This window comes from Monocercomonoides exilis (assembly GCF_001643675.1).
Source record: "Monocercomonoides exilis strain PA203 chromosome Unknown scaffold22-1379369, whole genome shotgun sequence".
Classification (NCBI taxonomy): domain Eukaryota; phylum Preaxostyla; order Oxymonadida; family Polymastigidae; genus Monocercomonoides; species Monocercomonoides exilis.
The window spans coordinates 560,801-580,341 of NW_027150567.1; the positions used below are offsets into that span (position 1 = coordinate 560,801).

Here is a 19,541-nt window from a genome sequence, read left to right on the forward strand (position 1 = left end):
ATTAAGTTTTTCGAATGAAAAATTGAAAAAAACGTGAATTCAACATTCCATAAAAAACAAAATTGTGGTCAAATTTCTTCCTTTAATATGGGGCAAAATATTCTTCTTCAGGCATTTTCATAGAAAATATTATGTGCTTTTCATTGACTTTTTGAGATCAAAAAACACATATAAATGTAACCATTTTTTGACATTCGTGATATGACACAACACTTTATGTTTTGATTTCAATAATTCCTGTTTACGGATATGAAAATCGAATTTATTTAGAAATATGAGAAAGCGAAATAAAGTTTGAGTGAAGCATTTTTTTGTGCTTTGTGCAAAAAAAACTTTAAAGTGTGTATTTTTTCCCATTTCAATAAAAATTTATTTAAAAAAAATTAAAAGTTCATTTCTAATATTTTTTTATGTATGAGTGTTGTGTTTCAAAGAAAAGAAATTGGACTAACGAAATTGAGAGATTTGATGAAATCTTTCCAGTATCGTCAAATCAAAAATCGATTAGTACGTATCGCCACAATCATTGCTGATGGGAAATGCCGTGTCACTGACGCTGTTAATCTGAATGAATTCTCTCGTTCATCGATAAACCAAGCCGTAAATGCTGTTGAAAAGTGTTGAATCGTGGGAAAAGTTGGTCGACCAGAGCTGTTCACCAAAGAAGACAAAGAGGTGATAACCGGAGTCATCAGAATCGAAAGAATGACAGGAGTGTGTTATTCTTTAACCAAAACAAAACAATTGGTTTGCTTTATTATTTTTTTTTATAAGTATTTATTATTAATAATAATGATAAATGGAATCGGTGCAAACCGACAGAAAAATTCGAAGTGGAGAAGAAGAACAAGAAGTTAAAATTTCAAAATCAACTCCGTATTCGTTTGCTAAACGAAATCCAGACCTATAGACATCCATTCCTCATAACGTTGATATTCAACGATTATCGGTATCCAAAAAGCAGTCTCTTCAACCTTTCTTCTCTCTTCTTCAATCACTTTATGATTCCCACAAATACTCTCCTTCTCTCATCTTCAACACCGACGAATTCTCTTTTCGTCTCTTTGACAATACAAAACAGCTTGTCGTTCATCATTTAGATGTTCCAGTCGGGTTTTTCAAAATACCAATCAACATGCCAAACTCCACCATTGTGGTTGCAGTTGCAGCTGATGGTTATTCTTTCCAAGCCTTGTTCTTTGGCCATCCAAAAAACTTCCACAAGAAATGAAGGCCCTGCTCAGCCCGCAGCTTCACGCCTGTGCAGATAATGAAGGATGGATGACTGATGCCTTGTTTGCTCGCTATGATGAAGCGATACTGCTGCTTGGAATTGTTCAAAGAAGAAAATTGCCAGATATGAATGAAGGCTGATGCTAACTTTTCTTGGATTCTCAAACTTCAAGAGCACAGTCAGATCTGTGGCAAAAATTTGAAGATGAATCAATTGATGTAGTTTCATTAATTCCACACAGCACTCATCAAACACGGCCACTTGACTGCGGAGTTTTTACTGTATTTAAAAGATGTTTCAATTCAAACTTTGTTGTTCCATCTTCTTCTTCGATCGCACTCAGACGAAAAGCAGTTACAAATGCCTTGCCACATGTTTTGCAAACTGCATTGCTTCCTTCAACAATTCATTCTGTATTTGAAAAGAGCGGTGTGTTGTCTGGGCAATCGAATTCTGTATTTGTGAAGTTACCTGACACTCCTTCTGTTCAACAGAAAAAAAAAACCTGTCGTTTCAATTTCCATGAGATAAATTTTTCCGACCAAGCATTTTTTTGATGAATGGAAAGCATACAAAAAGATAAAAGATGAAAAGAAAATTGATGATTCTGCCGAAGAAAAAATTGAAAAAGATTTGTTTTCAGAAGAGAAGTCGAAAAAAAGAAAAATATCCAAATCCCAAATTTTAAAAGATGATGATTAAGAAGTTGATAATGAACGAAGAAATCCAAGAAAAATAATTAAAAGAGAATTTATGGATTTTATTAACGATTGATTGTCACAATTTTTGAAAATTCTGCAAGCAATTTTTTTTAAATATTTATTTTTTTATTAAAAAATAAATATTATGTCCTGATAATTAAATCACCCAATGCTCCTTCCTATGTTTTTTTCAGTATAAATATTTGGGTTGATTTGAACAAATACGCTTCTTTTGATATTAACATATTTCATTTATGCTTAACCCACTTTATTTTCATTTAACCAGGATGTTTGAATTGAAGAAGAGAATTCAAATTTCATCAAATTATTAAAGAATTTTTGAATATTTTTTGACTTTTAAGATAACGTGATTTTCTGAAAAACATCACACTGCCAATACATTTGCATGAAAACTTGAAAAAGCAATCGTGTGATTAACAAATATAGTTGATAATTTTAAAAAAAGATCACAATGAACCGTTATACATATTTCTTATTTATTAAAGCATGTAAGCTTTATTTTTTCAAAGTTGAATAAATTCCTTTTTTTTTTAGAGATTTTTTTTTAAATATTTAAGCAAAAAGGTGCATAGTTTAAATGCAACCTCCAAGCCCGTTGGTTTGAATTTCTTAATTTGATATCATATGAGGCAATCAGTTTATATTCAAAAAACATTTTCCAGGATTATGTTTATTTAGCTGATGTTATTGATTGGTGCGTTTCTCAATCTTTGAAAGAAATTTTGTTGGAGAAAAACAGACCTTTTCAAGATTTTATTTTACCAAGACTTCCACAATTATTGCCAGAGGAATATTTCGCTTTTATAAAGTACTGGCTCCAATCTCGAAGCACTGAACATGAACAGCTTTTGTTTGACGATATTTTTTATATTTGATTTGAAACACAGTTTTAATTTGAATATTTTTGTATTATTTATGATGACGAACTTGTAATAGACAAAAAGAGGAACCATTTCACTTAACTACTGCTATAGTTTTGGATGCGCTTCATTTTTATCGAAAAATCAATCCTCTTTCTTTCCCCAACACACCTGTTTTGAACGAACTTAAAGCAACCGAACAATCACAAATATCAAAAGGAAAGCAAAGTTTAGCCCATGTTAGTCTGCAAGCGGAACCACAACCCCAACCAAAGAAATTGTTACCAAAGCCGAAAGTCGATAATGCACCACACGTTCCAATAGAGAACGTTGTTGATGAGAAACCTGAAGTCAAAGGGAAAAGGAGGCTACCGACGAAATCTCCTCGCCGTGGCTCTACAAGTGCCAATAGCAGCTCTGCTTCTTCCTCTTCCTCTTCCTCTTCCTCTTTCTCTTCTTCTTCTTCCTCCTCCTCTTCCTTGTCTTCGTCGCATGTATCATCTGCCAAGCGCTTTGTGAGTGTAGGGAAGCCGGCGAGTGTGAAAGTTGGAACACATTTGACATCAACTGCTTCTAATCCTTCTTCTTCTTCTTCTTCCTCTTCTTCTTCTTCTTCTTCTTCTTCTTCTTCTTCCTCTTCCTCTTCCTCTTCCTCCTCCTCCTCCTCCTCCTCCTCTTCTTCTTTTGCTTCAAAGCAGGAACAGACAAACAGCACATCATCTGGATCTTCACAAACAACTTCAGGGGAAGGTACTCAAATTGCTTCTGGTTCAAATTCAGATATTCATTCTTCTTCCTCTTCTTCCTCTTCATCTTCCTCCACCTCTTCTCTTTCCTCTTCCTCTTCCTCCTCTTCTTCTTCCTCTTCCAATTCTCTTTCCCATCCTCAGAATGTCAATCAGCCAGTTCATTTTCCTTCTTCTGTCCCACCTCCTCCCCCGCCTCCCCCGCCTCCTCCACCTCCTCCAGCTCACAATCTCCCCCAAACAAAAGCACAAATGTTGGAAAATAAACAGAAAATAGAGGAAAAAATGAACAAAGGAGAAAAAGAAGTAAAAGAAGTGAAAGAAGAAGGAAAGAAAGAGGAAGAAAAAGAAGAAAAAGAAAAAGAAAAAGAAGGAGAAAAAGAAAAAGAAGAAGAAAAAGCGAAGATTGGAGCTGATAACAACAAAGCAGAATTAGAAATGAATGAAATGAAAGAAAAGAAAGAAGGGAATGGAAGGGAGAAAGAAGAAAGCTCAGAAATTGCTAAGACACCTCCTCCACCGCCGTTGGATGAAGAGGAAGAAGAAGAGGAAGAAGAAGAGGAAGGAAAGGAAGGAGAAAAAGAGAAAGAAGAAGAAGAAGAAGAAGAAGAAAGAAAAGAAGAAGGAAGCGATAATATAAAAGGAAATAAATCCAATGAACCAGAATCCAATACGAAAACAAGCAAAACAAGCAAAAAAACTCAAAATCAAACAAAAACAACAGAAAAACAACCAGAAAGACAGCCAGAAAATCCGTTTGCTTCGATTTCAGCGTCAGTTGAAGAAGACGAAGAGACGAAGAAGAAGAAGAAGAAAAAGGAAGAAGAAGAAAGAGAAAGAGAAATCGCAGCGAATTTCAAGTTTAGCATACCTCCACCGATTCCGCCGCCGCCGATAGCAGAAGGGGCGGGGAAGGAAGAGGAGAAAGAAGAAGAAGGAAAAGAGAAAGAAGAGAAAGAAGAAGAAGGAAAGGAAAAGGAAAAGGAAAAGGAAGAGGAAGAGGAAGAGAAAGAGAAAGAAAAACAACAGAAAAATGCAACTTCTCATTCGATTCCACCACAACTGCCTTCAACCCCTCCAAACCTTTCTCGTTTCTTAGCTCTGCAAAACAACAAAAACACCCAAAATAGCCAAGTCAATGAAAACAACAGCAAATTAAGTGAAAATGCAGAAGTTAACCAAAATAGCCAAATAAATCAAATAAATCAGAATATTCAAAGTAATCAAAACACTCCTCTTTCTCTCTCTTTGCCTGAAATGTCACCTCCTCCTCTGTCTGAATGCCAAACACCCGACTTACCCCCGCCACCACCTTTGGATGAAATTGACGAAGAAATTCTCGGAGAAACGGAGAAATACGGTTCTGTTGTTGGCTCTTCTTCTTCTTCTTCTGCTTCTTCTACGTTTGGTGTGTTGAAGGAGCATCCACTTGTTTTGGAGTCAGTTTCAATGAAAAGTTCTTCTTCATTGGGGAAAATGAATGAAAAACAAGAAGAAGAAGGAAAAGAAGAAGGAAAAGAAGAAGAAGAATTGTTGACCTCCAATCTTCAGAAGAAGGAGAAGGAGGAGAAGAATGAGGGAGAAATGAATGGAAATTCATCAACTGATTCACCTGGTGAGTTGAGCATTGGCTTAGATACACCTCCTCCTCCGCCTCCGCCTGGAGAAGATGAAGAAGATGAAGGAGAGGAAGGAGAAAGAGAGGAAGGAAATGAAGAAGGAAAAGAAGAAATTTCAAACAAACAAACTAACATTTCTTCAACTTCTTATTCTTCCTCCTCTTCCTCTTCTTCTTCCATCCAAAATGAAATTTCTTCATCTTCCTCCTCCTCCTCCTCTTCCTCCTCTTCAATAGATACCCCTTCCCGTGCTTCAGTGATGGCGCGCTTTGGAAGAGGGCAGCCAATGCTGTGTGTTGGAGGTATTATGCCAAAGCTAAGACACGTTAAAGAACCAAGTGAATTAAGCAATTCTTCTTCTACATTGAATTCTGCTTCTTCTTCCCCTTCTCCTTCCCCTTCTGCATCGCCTTCTCATTCTCCGGTTCATTCCAGAACTAATTCTCGTTCTTCTTCTTCTTCATTTAATTCTTCTTCTTCTTCCTCTTCTTCCTCTGATCTTTCATCTTCTCATGCTCCTTCTCCTTCTTCCTCCCCCAAACCCGAAGACGCAGGTGAAGCTGCACAACAAAACAAATCAAATGAAGGAGAAATAACAACACAGTCATCACAACCAGCCCAACCAATTCAGCCAATGCTTCCACGAGGCATCGGAGCAATTGGAGGCGTTGGAGGTTTGCCTGGTTTCAGTGGCAACCCCATCGCAGCTGCAGCCGCTCTTGCTGCTTCAAACCGACCCGCATTGCGTTCATCAGTGAATCGAATGAAGAAAGAAGAAGAAGAGAAAACGAAAAAACAGGTTGTGGCAAAAGAAGATCCGAGATTTGCGCAGTATTTCCAGAAGTTGGCGTCTGGAGTGCCGAAGAAGATGGTGCAGAAGATAATGACGAACAATGGGCTGGATCCAGAGGTGCTGAACAAGCCGGATGAGGTGATACCGCCGGATTAAGAGGAAGGAAGGAGAAGGAAGAGGGAGGAGGAGAAGAGGAGAAGAAGGAGGGAGGAGAAGAGAAGGGGAGAAGGGGAGAAGGGGAGAAGAGGAGAAGGGGAGAAGGGGAGAAGGGGAAGGAAGAGGAAGAGGAAGAGGATTAAGGAGGAGAAGATGTTAATGAAGAAGGAGAAGAAGAGGAGAAGGAATAAGAGAAGAGATTAGAAGAGATTTGAACAGAAGAGAAAACGAGAAAAGAAGAAAAGAAGAAAGAGAGAAAGAGAGAAAGAGAGAAAGAGAGAGAAAAGAAAGAAAGAAAGAAAGAAGAAGAAGAAAAAATAATGTCTTTCTTTTTGTTTTTTTTAAGCTTTTTCTTGTGAATAAATACTAAGTCTTCTGTGATTGTAATTGTTATGAGAATTCTGTCTTCTTTTTATTCCTGTCAAAATCTTTATTATTATTATTATCCTTTCTTTCTTTCTTTCTTCTTTTTTTCTTCTTTCTTTCTTTCTGTATTAATTTTCGTTTTATTTCTCTTTTTCTATTTATTTCTTTTTCTCTTTTCTTTTCTTTTCTTTCTTTTTTAAAAATCAAATCAATTATTGTTTTATTTTTTTCAATATGGGAAGAAATTTTTTAATTCATTAAAAAAATCATGTTTTGTTCCAAACTTATTCGGCACACATATCACAATGTGTATAACATTATTGCACAAAAAAATATTTGAAATGGAATCCATAATTATAATTTATTAAAATATTTGAAAACAAGCGTGATATTTAAAGAAGTAACAGAAAAAGACATGTGAAAGGTGTGATTATGATTTTTACCTTTGTATTTAAATGCGTTGAATGTGAATAGAAGTTTCATAGTATTGTCAATGCTACGGGCACTGATTTCAAATGAACGGTAAATATTAACGCATAATTATTGTATCTGCTTTCGGATAACTTATACATACAAACGGAAAACTCTACGAGGACATTAAAACAAAAAGATTTACGAATACAAAAAATTTTCAGGAAGGATTTTTCAGAAGAAGATATATAATTATCTGTTTGGAAATAATCACCTTTATTCCTTCGTCTTATTGTTTCTCTTCATCATCTTTAACATTTTCATCATCAAAGCCAACACATCACCCAATTCATTCCTCCACCCTCTCCAACTACAACACTTTAGCCACTATCATCGTCTGCGACTTCGCCTTTGTTTCTTCTCTTCTGGCACACTTCTGCGCCCCTGTCACTTCTCCTATTTCTTCCTGCCTTCCATCGCTCTCTGAGATATCTGCCTTTGCTGAGGGCTCTTGTTCTTCACATCCTTGTTCAGAACTTCCTGCAAATGAATTTGTGGAGTATGTCTCGCTCCATTTAACAGATGAGAAAAATGATACGACAATAATACTGCTGCTGATTACACTTGATGTTCCATTGTGCTGAATGGACTTGTGCTGTTTGCAGTGGGGAAGATGGCATTTCGGAAGAAGAAAGAGGAGGAGAAGGAGAAGGAGAAGATGGAGGAAGAGAATTTGAAATATCATCCGGAAGAAGAATGGAAGAATGATCGGGTAAAGACTCAACTGAAGGAAGAATAGAGGAAGGATCAGGAAGAGGGAGAGAAGAAGAAGAAGAAGAAGAAGAAGAAGAAGAAGATGATGATGATGATGATTGCTGAGCCAAATCAGACGGATGCTTCACAATTGGGAAGAATGAGTCAGCAATAATTCTCATTGCTGCTATTTCGTTTGAGGCTTTCAACTTGCCATCGCTCCAAAATAGCGCATCAAGCACAGCAACAGCAACCTGAGGAAACGAAGACACAGAAATGCTGATGAAAGCGAGGACGAGCGACTGCGTTGGCACATTCTGCAGGTAGTCGAAGAAGAAGATGAGGTTGTGCAAAAGCGGACAGAAAAGATTAGCTTCGTGCAATGCGCGAATGAAAAGAGGATAAGCTGAACTGCATTCATAAAACAGAAGAAGCGTCGAATCGATGTTGCATTTTCTTGCAAAATACTCTTTTCTGTTTGGGAATTCTTCTGTGTGTGTTGATTTTACACAATGCTTGAAAGCGCTGAGAGGAATGGAATAAGAAGAGGAGGAAGAAGAGGAGGAAGAAGAGGAGGAAGAAGAAGAGGAGGAGAAATAAGAAGAATAAGAAGATGAAAGAGTCGAATAAAGACTTCTTTTTAACTTGGTAGATAAATAGACAGCTATTTTCTTAGCAAACACTGGAGAAGAGTGGGACAACACACTCAATCCATCCATCAGGCCTTTCACTGCATCCAAAGAAGAAGAAGAAGAAGAAGAACAATTGTTAATTTCAAGCAACCGAACAAGGCTTGTTTCCAATGCATTGCAGAAACTATCAGAAACAAGAGGATTTGAAGAAGAAGAAGAGGAAGAAGAAGAAGAAGATGCAGACGAAGAGGATGGCGCACTAGAAAGAGCCAAAGAAGTGTCTGGCAAATTAGTCTGGTTGATTGCAATGCAGTTGACAATCCAAACATGCAAATGAGCCATTCCTTCAAAGATAACGCTGTTCGCATTCTGTTTTGCCTTAAACTTTGCACTTTCATCCACAACACACCCAGTAAACACCTTCAAAAACGCTTCCGCATAAAACTCGTTCAGAATCACGTTCTGCAGATTGTCTGAGGCGAGCGAGGCAAACAAATCAGAAGTGGCAGAGTTGGCTGTCGGAGGAAGGACTGTAGCAAGAGATATGCACGGCACCAGGTCATGAGGGAGCTGGAGAACAGACACGTGTTCTGAGTGGAATGTTGGATATGCAGCTGTTGATGATAATGATGAGGAGGAGGAAGAGGAAGAAGAGGAAGAAGAAGAAGAAGAAGAAGAGGGTAAGTCGTCGATGCTGAGAAGCTCACTCTGCCAGATGGGACTGGCTCCACCACACTGGGCAGACATATTGAATGAGAAGGATCTGATGTACTCGATCTCGATTGACTGCTGAGAGGAATGTGATTGTGCAGATGAAGCAGAAGCAGATGATGATGATGATGAATCAGCTGTCACAGCTGAATTCGGTGTCAACAATGCAAAGTTCGTGAAAGTGATGAGCGGTGCACCCATCTCCAGCCCTTGGTCAGACGGATCACTCGACACAATCAGCAGAGGCGAGTGGGAAAACCGTGCATTGATAAACAAGACAGCCTCAGGAGATATTCGCGTGCCTGTGAACTCTGCAAACTTCGGATCCATCACCCGCTCCTCCCTCGTCTCCAGAAGAGCCAGCCGGAACACCCTCGCCACGGCACCGCGCACAAGAGCGTGTGGTGAGTGCATCAGCAGCTGCAGTTAAGGTTCAGTGATGTCTCTGTCGCAGCAGATGGCTTCGGCTAATTCGTCGCTTTTGCGCACGTGGTGCGACAGGGCAAAGAGGAAGGCGACACAAGAAGAATAAACATGTGATGATGATGATGATGATGATGAAGCAGATGAAGCAGATGAAGGAGTCTGAGATAAACTGCTTGAGAGATAACTCAGAAAATGATCAAGTGATATCAGACAGCACGGTAGAAGTCTGCTTTTGACATTTTGTTCACGTGAAGAAGAAGAAGAAGATGATGATGAAGATGATGATGAAGATGATGATGATGAAGAAGATGCTAATGTAACTGTGCATGTAACAACAGATAAATACGCCTCCATCCACTTTTCATTCATCTCTCTGTTTTGTGTGCACAGCAACTCTTCTGACTTGAGAAGCAGCCAGTTAATCCCAATCTATGTCAAATGCTTCTCCAAAAGCAAAAGATATGACTTATGCTCAGCAACATCTCTACGAATGGAATAAAAACAGGTCAAAGCGAGAGAACAAAGAGAAGAAACGTGGCTGGGTTCTTTTGTTGAAGAAAAAAGAACATCACAAAATGACTGCGAAATGATCGAATAAAATGCATCTTCTGGTGAAACTGGAATAGATGGAAGCGAAATTGCGGAAAAGGATGAATCCGAAGCAAAAAGAGGAGTCGGTTTCGTTCCTTTCAAAATCATTAGAATAGAACGAGATGCAGACGCAGACGGAGAAGGGGAATTATGCAGACAAGAAATGAGAGAGATCAGCAACGCCATTGCAGCTTCACGCTGAACCGGAGGCAGCTCATCTTGACAAGCACTGTTACCATCCAGAGGAGCAAGAGAATACAGCGACTTCACTGCATATGTCCACTTTCCTGACTGCTTTGACAGAGAAGGGGAAAGAAAGTCCTGGCAGCGCTGAGGGTAATTGGCAAGGAGGAGCAGCCAAGAGCAAACAGGAGACAGAAAGCAAGCATCTCGCATGAAGGCGAACAGAGGGACGAATTGGATGGCTTTCTTCTGCTTGGCAGGCAGAAGATCGAGCAGCGATGTGAAGAAGAAGAAGAGCTGCTGGAGCAGAATGGAGAGGTGCTGCTGTGACAGAGATGCGTCTGTTTTGGACAAATACGCTGAGACTGACTTCAGAACAGCCGAAAGTGCGCTGAGGAGCACGTGGAAAAAACACAGGCGCAGCTGAGTGTCTTCGCAGCGTCAAAGAAAGGCCTTTGCAATCGACGGAGCGCCCGCAATGTTTTAAGCTCCCAGATTGTTCAGCTCCGCAGCAGTCATTGCATACACTGCTGTGGATGCAGTTGAACTCTTCTGATTTTGCTTCCGGGAAAGGCAAGCATCCCACTCTTTTGCTTCTCCGCTGAGCTACTCAGTTGTGATGTGCTTGATCAGTTTGAACGACAAGTCTGGTGAGCGGACAAGAATCTGCTCCAACTCCACGCTCCACTGCACAAATAGTGCATGATGCACTGAATGGGAGAAGGTGTGAAGCAAAAAACACACAGAGAAAAACATAAAGTCGCGAGAAAAGGTCGGATCTGCCTTTGGCACATTCAGGACACGCATAGCCAGAGAAGCTGATGCAGATGAGGATAAAGATGATGAGCTTTTGCCAGCAAGATTCGTTTTAATCAAAGATGAGGTAGGTGTTGCAGATGAAGCACCAGTTGATAATCTGGTGCTAGTTGCAGCTGTTGCTGCTTCCTCTTTTTCAGCGGATTGTTCGCATCCAAACTGCTCAAACAGCCTTCTCACAAACGCAAAGAATGTGTTTGAGAAGATCTGCCTGTCTCTCACGATGCCCAGCTGCCTCACCAACACACTCTCATCCACACTGCTCATCCCATCGAAAGACGATTTCATTGGCGAATGCTCTGTCAATGCGGAGTCTGCGAACACATCGTCATTAAAAGGAGAACGCATCTTCAGCAACGACGTGTGGGGTGGTGGAGGATGCATTGCGATAAGAGGAAAAGAGCCGATTGCTTGTGATACAGTTGGAGGCAGATGGCTCCCTCATGTCATTTCTTTCAGCTTTGCCTGTGGAATCTGGCTGAGTAGCTGGCGTTAGAGGCTCCAGTCGTCCACAGGCTGCTTCCGCTCGTAGATGAGGATGCATGCCGAGTACGGCTTGACCGTGTCTGCCTCGCTCAGCAGGCTCAGGCGTTTTTTCTTGAGAATCTCGGGATCAATCAGCGCGGTGTCGTACAGGAAGCTTTCGCCAAAGGCCTCTGCTTTCAATGTCTCCACAGCAGGAGAAGGGAGCAGCCTAACTCTGTCGTAGTTGAATTCGTACCACTGGTGCGGAGCATCTCTTTCCCGCACAAATGAGATGTAGGGTCCAGCATTGGCTTTCCCCAAGTGGTTGATGATGCCCTGCAGACGGTATTTGCAGTTGCTCTCCGGACGCAGCTTGTCTTTGCTTTCGTCGTTATGCGGAACCTGCAGATTCTTCAGATTCTCTTTGCATCCAATCTTTTCCAACATGATTGCTGTGTCAGCTTTGGAAAACCGCTTCATACTGCTTAGTTTTTCCTCCCTCACTTGCATCGCCTCCCACGTCAATGGCTCGAGATCCAAGAACTCCTCAATGGGGAACTCAAACTTGTTGTTGATCTTCACTCTGTTCCCCGTTAGCGGCTGGTAGTCAAAACGCCTGAGGAGAATAATGAGTGTGTTAGGCAGGTCTCTCAGAACTGTCCGGTTGATCACATCAACCGTGTGATGCTTGACACACTCTACGCATTCGTAATCCTCAATCTTCGACCCAACCACCATCGACGCCAACGATTCCTCCAGACTCTTTTTCCCTTTCACTTCCACCTCGAGCGCATTAAAGCCATCGGAATTCCACCGCTCGTGCCCGTATCTGCAGACATGCAAGTTCATCGCGTGACCCTTCAGAAAGTGTCTGACAAAGTTTGGAGCAGCCACTGCGTCCAAATGCATCTCCAGCTTGTCCACAAGACACATGAAGAACTCGTGGATGTCACAATGCGCGCCATTCACAACTTGCTTTTTGTCCTGGTCGAGATACACCTCCAGAAACTGCTCAGCATCATTGAACTCCTTCCTATTCGAGTTGTGCTGCAGCTCCCAGAAGAGATAGCGTACAGCTCTCCACACAGCGCTGTTCTGCACTTTCTCCTCCTCTGTCACGCTGCGCAGCCTCATCTCTGCCATCTTCGTCTCCGGCTCGTCTGGTGGGTGTGTGCTTGTTTCTTTGCTCTTCTGCCACTCACTCAGCACATCTGCTTGTGATGGTCATGCCAGCTTCTCCAGGACGCTTCCTTGAAACTGCTCGCCTTCCCGCAGAAGAAGCGTGGAGCACAGCTGCGTGTGCATAAACAGCTGCACAAACAGAGAGTTCATATAGCAAAGTGTGCCTGGATTCACAATGCCTCTGTATTTAACCTCTTCGCTTTTCTCAACCTTCTTCTCCTTCTTGTGCGACTTTGCAATCTGCTCGGCGGGTGTGAAGTGGAAAGACGTGTACGTGTTCTTGTCGTTCATCGTATGCGTCTCATTCAAAAGATGCAGCAGACGCTCTGTGTTTGCCTCATTCCCGCTGCACAGCGCAGCAATCAGACTCAAAATGGCATTTCTGCTATCTTTGTCCGACACAAAATGGCTCTGAATGAGTTCCACTTCTGAGTTGCTACGTGAATGCGACGAGGTCAGCTTCCTCTGCGAATCGCACCGTGCAATGTTTGAGGGCAAATATGAAGAAGAAGATGAAACAGAAGCAGAAGGACTGCGCAGCATCTTCTTCCCAGCCATTCCTGGAGGTGAAGCACCCGTGGAAGCAGCAACAGCATTGAATCCAGCAACCAGCTTGTCCATCCACAGATAATCAATGAGCATCAGCCCAAAGGACTTCTCCGGCAGCTTCAAGCCAACTTCTGTTTTGATCCATCTTTCCAGTTTTCTCAGGTTATTTTCTGTTGTCGGATTGGATGCGCAATGAAGCTGAGAAAGCTCGTTCAGAATAACTCTCAGCGCAACTGAGACAGGCAGAAGAGACAGCTGGCGCTTCTTTGTGAGATTGTTCGGAGAAGACAATGAAGAGGAAGAGGAAGGGGTAGAGGAAGAAGAAGGTGATGCTCCTGACAATTCATTGATGTACTTATCATCATCATCATCATCATCATCTTCTTCTTCTTCTTCTTCTTCTCAATCTTCTTCAGATGGAAAGAAAGGAGAAGAAGTTAATCTTCCTTCAAATGATATCGAATTTGATGACTTCGATGATTTTGAAGCTGCTCATTCTATTGCGTCATCTTCTTCCTCTTCTTCCTCTTCCTCTTCTTCTGATTCCTTCTTTGCTTCAAATCCTTCTCTTCCTTTAGCTTCTTCCCCTGAATCACAATCAGCACATCAACCTCTTTCATTTCCTTCTCCATTTGCTTTCCCTTCTTCCGCTTCTTCTTCTTCTTCCTCCTCCTCCTCCTCCTCCTCTTCTTCTTCTTCTTCTTCTTCTTCCTCCTCTTCTTCTTCTTCCTTCTCATCTTCTTCCTTGACTTCTGCACAACCTTCCTCCACCTTACATGATGTCCAATCCCTCAGTAGTTTACTCAAAATTGAGGTGAATTAAATAACGTGTCCAATTGCTCATATTTGATGATATTCGAACATTATCGAAAAAAAAGGAAGAAAATAAAAATGATTCACAAACCAAAAGTGTGTTTTTATTCATTATATTTATTTTGTGATTTTCATTGATTATTTTGTTTTCCATAATTTTTTTCCGTCAAGCTGTTGATGATTGGAAACTTTATTGACTTTCCTCGTGCAAGCAAAACTCGAAAAGCCGATAAAGTTTTAGAAGCTTTGGAGTCCGCTGCTCCATCCGACCCCGTGGGATGTTTACTATATTTTATTTTTCGCTACAAAAAAGGAAAGCCATTCCAAGAGGCAATCCAGACCCGCTTTGAAGGTTTTTTTATTTTTATTATCATTAAAACATTAAGCAAATAAATTTTATTTTTTTGTGTTATTATTTTTATTATTATTCGTTAAAAGAAAAAATTGAAAGTTCAATTCAAAATATCGGTGAAGTGCGTAAAAGAAGCCCCTTGAACCTTCGGGTTCAGCTTCTCAGTTGTGCTTCTTCCTTGTTTTCAATTCAAGAATTGAATCAAGAAGGCTGGGGCATTTCTCCCGGAGAATATTACTATTCACGGGAGAAAAACAAAGCCCCAGCTCCTACAGCTTTATCAAGCAGTGATAAAGATGTTCCTTCATTTAGAAGTTTTTTTTATTTTTATTTATAATATTATTTTTTTTTATCATTAATAATTTTAATTATTATTTTGTTTTAAAATAAAAATGTGTTTTATTGAATGATATTTTTTTTTTTAGATGAAAAAGAGTTTCAAACAGCAGAAAGCTGGCTTTTAAGCCACAGTTCATGCAGCTGTGAAAACTCAAGAAGAATAAAAACAAGTTTGATTTTTATTTAAGTTTTTTTCTATTAATTTTTTTAATTATCATAAATCATTGTTTTTGTTGAACTTTCAAATATTTATTTAAGCTCACAATATTACAGAAAAACAAAATGCAGAAGTTAAGAAGCGATGTTGTGATGTATGTTTAAAAAAAAATAAAAAAGATGAATTAGAAAAAGAAAACACAGAAAATAAAAAACAAAATGAAATGAAAAAAATAAAAGAAAACACAAACAATGAAAAAACAGAAACAAAAAAAAAGAAAGAAGTATTAAATACAAAAGATAAAAAGATAATTAAAGAAAATAATAATAAAAATAAAAAAGAAAATAAAATATTAAAAGAAAAATTAATAAATGATAATATAATACACAATAAAAAAATATCAAATATTATTTTAAATAATTTAATCCAAAAAAGCAAATACGAAACTTCCAACTCACTCAAATCAAAAAATAACACAACATCATCAAATTTTATCTATGAGAGCAACAAAGCTTCGTCGCTGAGTGCTGGGGGGAGTGTTGGGGCTGCGTCGCTGAGTGCTGGGGGGAGCGTTGGGGCTGCGTCGCTGAGTGCTGGGGGGAGTGTTGGGGCTGCGTCGCTGAGTGCTGGGGGGAGTGTTGGGGCTGCGTCGCTGAGTGCTGGGGGGAGTGTTGGGGCTGCGTCGCTGAGTGCTGGGGGGAGTGTTGGGGCTGCGTCGCTGAGTGCTGGGGGGAGCGTTGGGGCTGCGTCGCTGAGTGCTGGGGGGAGTGTTGGGGCTGCGTCGCTGAGTGCTGGGGGGGAGTGTTGGGGCTGCGTCGCTGAGTGCTGGGGGGAGTGTTGGGGCTGCGTCGCTGAGTGCTGGGGGGAGTGTTGGGGCTGCGTCGCTGAGTGCTGGGGGGAGTGTTGGGGCTGCGTCGCTGAGTGCTGGGGGGAGTGTTGGGGCTGCGTCGCTGAGTGCTGGGGGGAGCGTTGGGGCTGCGTCGCTGAGTGCTGGGGGGAGTGTTGGGGCTGCGTCGCTGAGTGCTGGGGGGAGTGTTGGGGCTGCGTCGCTGAGTGCTGGGGGGAGTGTTGGGGCTGCGTCGCTGAGTGCTGGGGGGAGTGTTGGGGCTGCGTCGCTGAGTGCTGGGGGGAGTGTTGGGGCTGCGTCGCTGAGTGCTGGGGGGAGTGTTGGGGCTGCGTCGCTGAGTGCTGGGGGGAGTGTTGGGGCTGCGTCGCTGAGTGCTGGGGGGAGTGTTGGGGCTGCGTCGCTGAGTGCTGGGGGGAGTGTTGGGGCTGCGTCGCTGAGTGCTGGGGGGAGCGTTGGGGCTGCGTCGCTGAGTGCTGGGGGGAGTGTTGGGGCTGCGTCGCTGAGTGCTGGGGGGAGTGTTGGGGCTGCGTCGCTGAGTGCTGGGGGGAGTGTTGGGGCTGCGTCGCTGAGTGCTGGGGGGAGTGTTGGGGCTGCGTCGCTGAGTGCTGGGGGGAGTGTTGGGGCTGCGTCGCTGAGTGCTGGGGGGAGTGTTGGGGCTGCGTAGCTGAGTGCTGGGGGGAGTGTTGGGGCTGCGTCGCTGAGTGCTGGGGGGAGTGTTGGGGCTGCGTCGCTGAGTGCTGGGGGGAGTGTTGGGGCTGCGTCGCTGAGTGCTGGGGGGAGTGTTGGGGCTGCGTCGCTGAGTGCTGGGGGGAGTGTTGGGGCTGCGTCGCTGAGTGCTGGGGGGAGTGTTGGGGCTGCGTCGCTGAGTGCTGGGGGGAGTGTTGGGGCTGCGTCGCTGAGTGCTGGGGGGAGTGTTGGGGCTGCGTCGCTGAGTGCTGGGGGGAGTGTTGGGGCTGCGTCGCTGAGTGCTGGGGGGAGCGTTGGGGCTGCGTCGCTGAGTGCTGGGGGGAGTGTTGGGGCTGCGTCGCTGAGTGCTGGGGGGAGTGTTGGGGCTGCGTCGCTGAGTGCTGGGGGGAGTGTTGGGGCTGCGTCGCTGAGTGCTGGGGGGAGTGTTGGGGCTGCGTCGCTGAGTGCTGGGGGGAGTGTTGGGGCTGCGTCGCTGAGTGCTGGGGGGAGTGTTGGGGCTGCGTCGCTGAGTGCTGGGGGGAGTGTTGGGGCTGCGTCGCTGAGTGCTGGGGGGAGTGTTGGGGCTGCGTCGCTGAGTGCTGGGGGGAGTGTTGGGGCTGCGTCGCTGAGTGCTGGGGGGAGCGTTGGGGCTGCGTCGCTGAGTGCTGGGGGGAGTGTTGGGGCTGCGTCGCTGAGTGCTGGGGGGAGTGTTGGGGCTGCGTCGCTGAGTGCTGGGGGGAGTGTTGGGGCTGCGTCGCTGAGTGCTGGGGGGAGTGTTGGGGCTGCGTCGCTGAGTGCTGGGGGGAGTGTTGGGGCTGCGTCGCTGAGTGCTGGGGGGAGTGTTGGGGCTGCGTCGCTGAGTGCTGGGGGGAGTGTTGGAATGTTGATTAAAATAAAAACAAATGTTATCATAAATGATTTTTACAATAAAAAAGAAAAGAGAAAAAGAAAAAATAGAAAAGATAAATTAGAAAATATTGAAAAAAATAAGAAAAATGAAGAATATAAAAAATATGATGAACTTGAAATAAGAAAAAAAAATAAATATTATCTTAAAGAAAAAAATGATACTAAAAAATATTCATCTATAGAAAATAATAACAATAATACATTTTTTTTTTATAATAACTTTTCAAGAAACAAATTTTCTTTACAAAATTTTTATTCAAATATAACCTTTTGTAATATTAACATTTACAATTTTTCCTTCGACGGGTCCGATGCAACAAGCTGTGAAGCTGCTAGCGAAGGTGGTGCTGATAGTTGTGAAGCTGCTAGCGAAGGTGGTGCTGATAGTTGTGAAGCTGCGAGCGGGGCATTTTCAGATGGACTTGGGGCAGCGAGCGGGTCATTTTCAGATGGACTTGGGGCAGCGAGCTGGGCAGACGAGTTTGGAGCTGGATGTGTGACGGATGCTTGTGGGCTTGGAGCTGGAGTTTCAGGGGATGATTGTGGGCTTGGAGCTGGAGTTTCAGGGGATGATTGTGGGCTTGGAGCTGGAGTTTCAGGGGATGATTGTGGGCTTGGAGCTGGAGTTTCAGGGGATGATTGTGGGCTTGGAGCTGGAGTTTCAGGGGACGATTGTGGGCTTGGAGCTGGAGTTTCTGGGGATGATTGTGGGCTTGGAGCTGGAGTTTCAGGGGACGATTGTGGGCTTGGAGCTGGATGTGTGACGGATGCTTGTGGGCTTGGAGCTGGAGTTTCAGGGGATGATTGTGGGCTTGGAGCTGGAGTTTCAGGGGATGATTGTGGGCTTGGAGCTGGAGTTTCAGGGGACGATTGTGGGCTTGGAGCTGGATGTGTGACGGATGCTTGTGGGATTGGAGCTGGAGTTTCTGGGGATGATTGTGGGCTTGGAGCTGGAGTTTCTGGGGATGATTGTGGGCTTGGAGCTGGAGTTTCTGGGGATGATTGTGGGCTTGGAGCTGGAGTTTCAGGGGACGATTGTGGGCTTGGAGCTGGAGTTTCAGGGGATGATTGTGGGCTTGGAGCTGGAGTTTCAGGGGACGATTGTGGGCTTGGAGCTGGATGTGTGACGGATGCTTGTGGGCTTGGAGCTGGAGTTTCAGGGGATGATTGTGGGCTTGGAGCTGGAGTTTCAGGGGATGATTGTGGGCTTGGAGCTGGAGTTTCAGGGGACGATTGTGGGCTTGGAGCTGGATGTGTGACGGATGCTTGTGGGATTGGAGCTGGAGTTTCTGGGGATGATTGTGGGCTTGGAGCTGGAGTTTCAGGGGACGATTGTGGGCTTGGAGCTGGAGTTTCTGGGGATGATTGTGGGCTTGGAGCTGGATGTGTGACGGATGCTTGTGGGCTTGGAGCTGGATGTGTGACGGATGCTTGTGGGATTGAAGCTGGATGTGTGACGGATGCTTGTGGGATTGGAGCTAGAGTTGTTATAGAAAAAGAATTGAATGATGGAGAAGGAATTGAAATGGAAGAAGAGTTGAATAATGGAGAAGGAATTGAAATGGAGGAAGAGTTGGATGGAGGGAGTGATGAAGGAAATGTTGAAGGAAATTCAGAAAATAGTATATGTTTGTTGAAAAATATGAAAAGAAAAAGAAAAGGCTTTGGAGTTTTTTCTCCAAATGAAAAAAGATTAATTGAAAAAACAAAAAAAGATTTATTTTTTGAAATGAAGAAAGAAGTGGAAGTCAAAATGTCCTATTCGACATTTTGCAAGAAAACAAAAAATTTTATAAAATCAAAGAAAAGGACTGATTTATGTGAAATCTGTGAAAGAGGAAAATATTTAGAAAAGAAAAAATTAGAAATAGAAAGAAAAGGACTTGAATTGGGCCAAACTGAAGATGATGAATTGAATTTAATAATTCATCATCGAAAAATGGCCCAACATCAAAGAAACTTTTTTTTTGAGAAAAAAGAAAATTTAAAAAAAAATGAAGTTATTGTTTTAATGGATTTTAAAGAAAATTGGTGTTTGCCTATTTCTAATAATGAGACTGGAAAATCATTTTTTAATAAGAAACAAATTTCTCATTTGTGTTTTGTGGTTTTTTACGTTGATAATTTTGGTATTTTGAAAAAGTGTTGTTTTAATTATTTTTCAGAAATTTTATCACATGATTATCGTTTTGTATGTGAATGTTTGAAACAACTTTTGCAATTTGATATTTTTTTTAATGTTG

At 42.6% G+C, this 19,541-nt stretch overlaps 7 protein-coding genes across 7 annotated transcripts; 3 read left to right on the plus strand and 4 right to left on the minus strand.

Moving 5' to 3' along the window:
* Window positions 1–2,533: 2,533 nt before the first annotated feature.
* MONOS_9500 (uncharacterized protein) lies at window positions 2,534–6,130 on the plus strand (the record flags this gene model as incomplete). Its single annotated transcript, XM_067880008.1, has 3 exons — window positions 2,534–2,554; window positions 2,619–2,806; window positions 2,893–6,130. The coding sequence occupies 3 exons, from the start codon at window positions 2,534–2,536 to the stop codon at window positions 6,128–6,130; spliced, it is 3,447 nt and encodes a 1,148-aa protein (XP_067727479.1).
* A 1,147-nt stretch (window positions 6,131–7,277) lies between these two features.
* On the minus strand, window positions 7,278–9,783 carry MONOS_9501 (uncharacterized protein; the record flags this gene model as incomplete). Its single annotated transcript, XM_067880009.1, has 3 exons — window positions 7,278–7,443; window positions 7,517–9,423; window positions 9,538–9,783. The coding sequence occupies 3 exons, from the start codon at window positions 9,781–9,783 to the stop codon at window positions 7,278–7,280; spliced, it is 2,319 nt and encodes a 772-aa protein (XP_067727480.1).
* Window positions 9,784–10,809: 1,026 nt separating this feature from the next.
* Window positions 10,810–11,403, minus strand: MONOS_9502 (uncharacterized protein; the record flags this gene model as incomplete). The annotated part of the gene is made up of 1 exon (XM_067880010.1): window positions 10,810–11,403. One exon carries the CDS (start codon window positions 11,401–11,403, stop codon window positions 10,810–10,812), a length of 594 nt encoding a protein of 197 aa, XP_067727481.1.
* Window positions 11,404–11,511: 108 nt separating this feature from the next.
* On the minus strand, window positions 11,512–12,627 carry MONOS_9503 (putative ubiquitin domain containing protein; the record flags this gene model as incomplete). Its single annotated transcript, XM_067880011.1, has 1 exon — window positions 11,512–12,627. The coding sequence occupies one exon, from the start codon at window positions 12,625–12,627 to the stop codon at window positions 11,512–11,514; it is 1,116 nt and encodes a 371-aa protein (XP_067727482.1).
* An 81-nt stretch (window positions 12,628–12,708) lies between these two features.
* On the minus strand, window positions 12,709–13,308 carry MONOS_9504 (uncharacterized protein; the record flags this gene model as incomplete). Its single annotated transcript, XM_067880012.1, has 1 exon — window positions 12,709–13,308. One exon carries the CDS (start codon window positions 13,306–13,308, stop codon window positions 12,709–12,711), a length of 600 nt encoding a protein of 199 aa, XP_067727483.1.
* Window positions 13,309–13,564: 256 nt separating this feature from the next.
* On the plus strand, window positions 13,565–14,038 carry MONOS_9505 (uncharacterized protein; the record flags this gene model as incomplete). The annotated part of the gene is made up of 1 exon (XM_067880013.1): window positions 13,565–14,038. The coding sequence occupies one exon, from the start codon at window positions 13,565–13,567 to the stop codon at window positions 14,036–14,038; it is 474 nt and encodes a 157-aa protein (XP_067727484.1).
* Window positions 14,039–15,001: 963 nt separating this feature from the next.
* MONOS_17570 (putative type II keratin, basic) lies at window positions 15,002–18,995 on the plus strand (the record flags this gene model as incomplete). Its single annotated transcript, XM_067870503.1, has 6 exons — window positions 15,002–15,030; window positions 15,381–15,656; window positions 15,700–16,339; window positions 16,388–17,271; window positions 17,620–18,926; window positions 18,991–18,995. The coding sequence occupies 6 exons, from the start codon at window positions 15,002–15,004 to the stop codon at window positions 18,993–18,995; spliced, it is 3,141 nt and encodes a 1,046-aa protein (XP_067727485.1).
* Window positions 18,996–19,541: the final 546 nt, after the last annotated feature.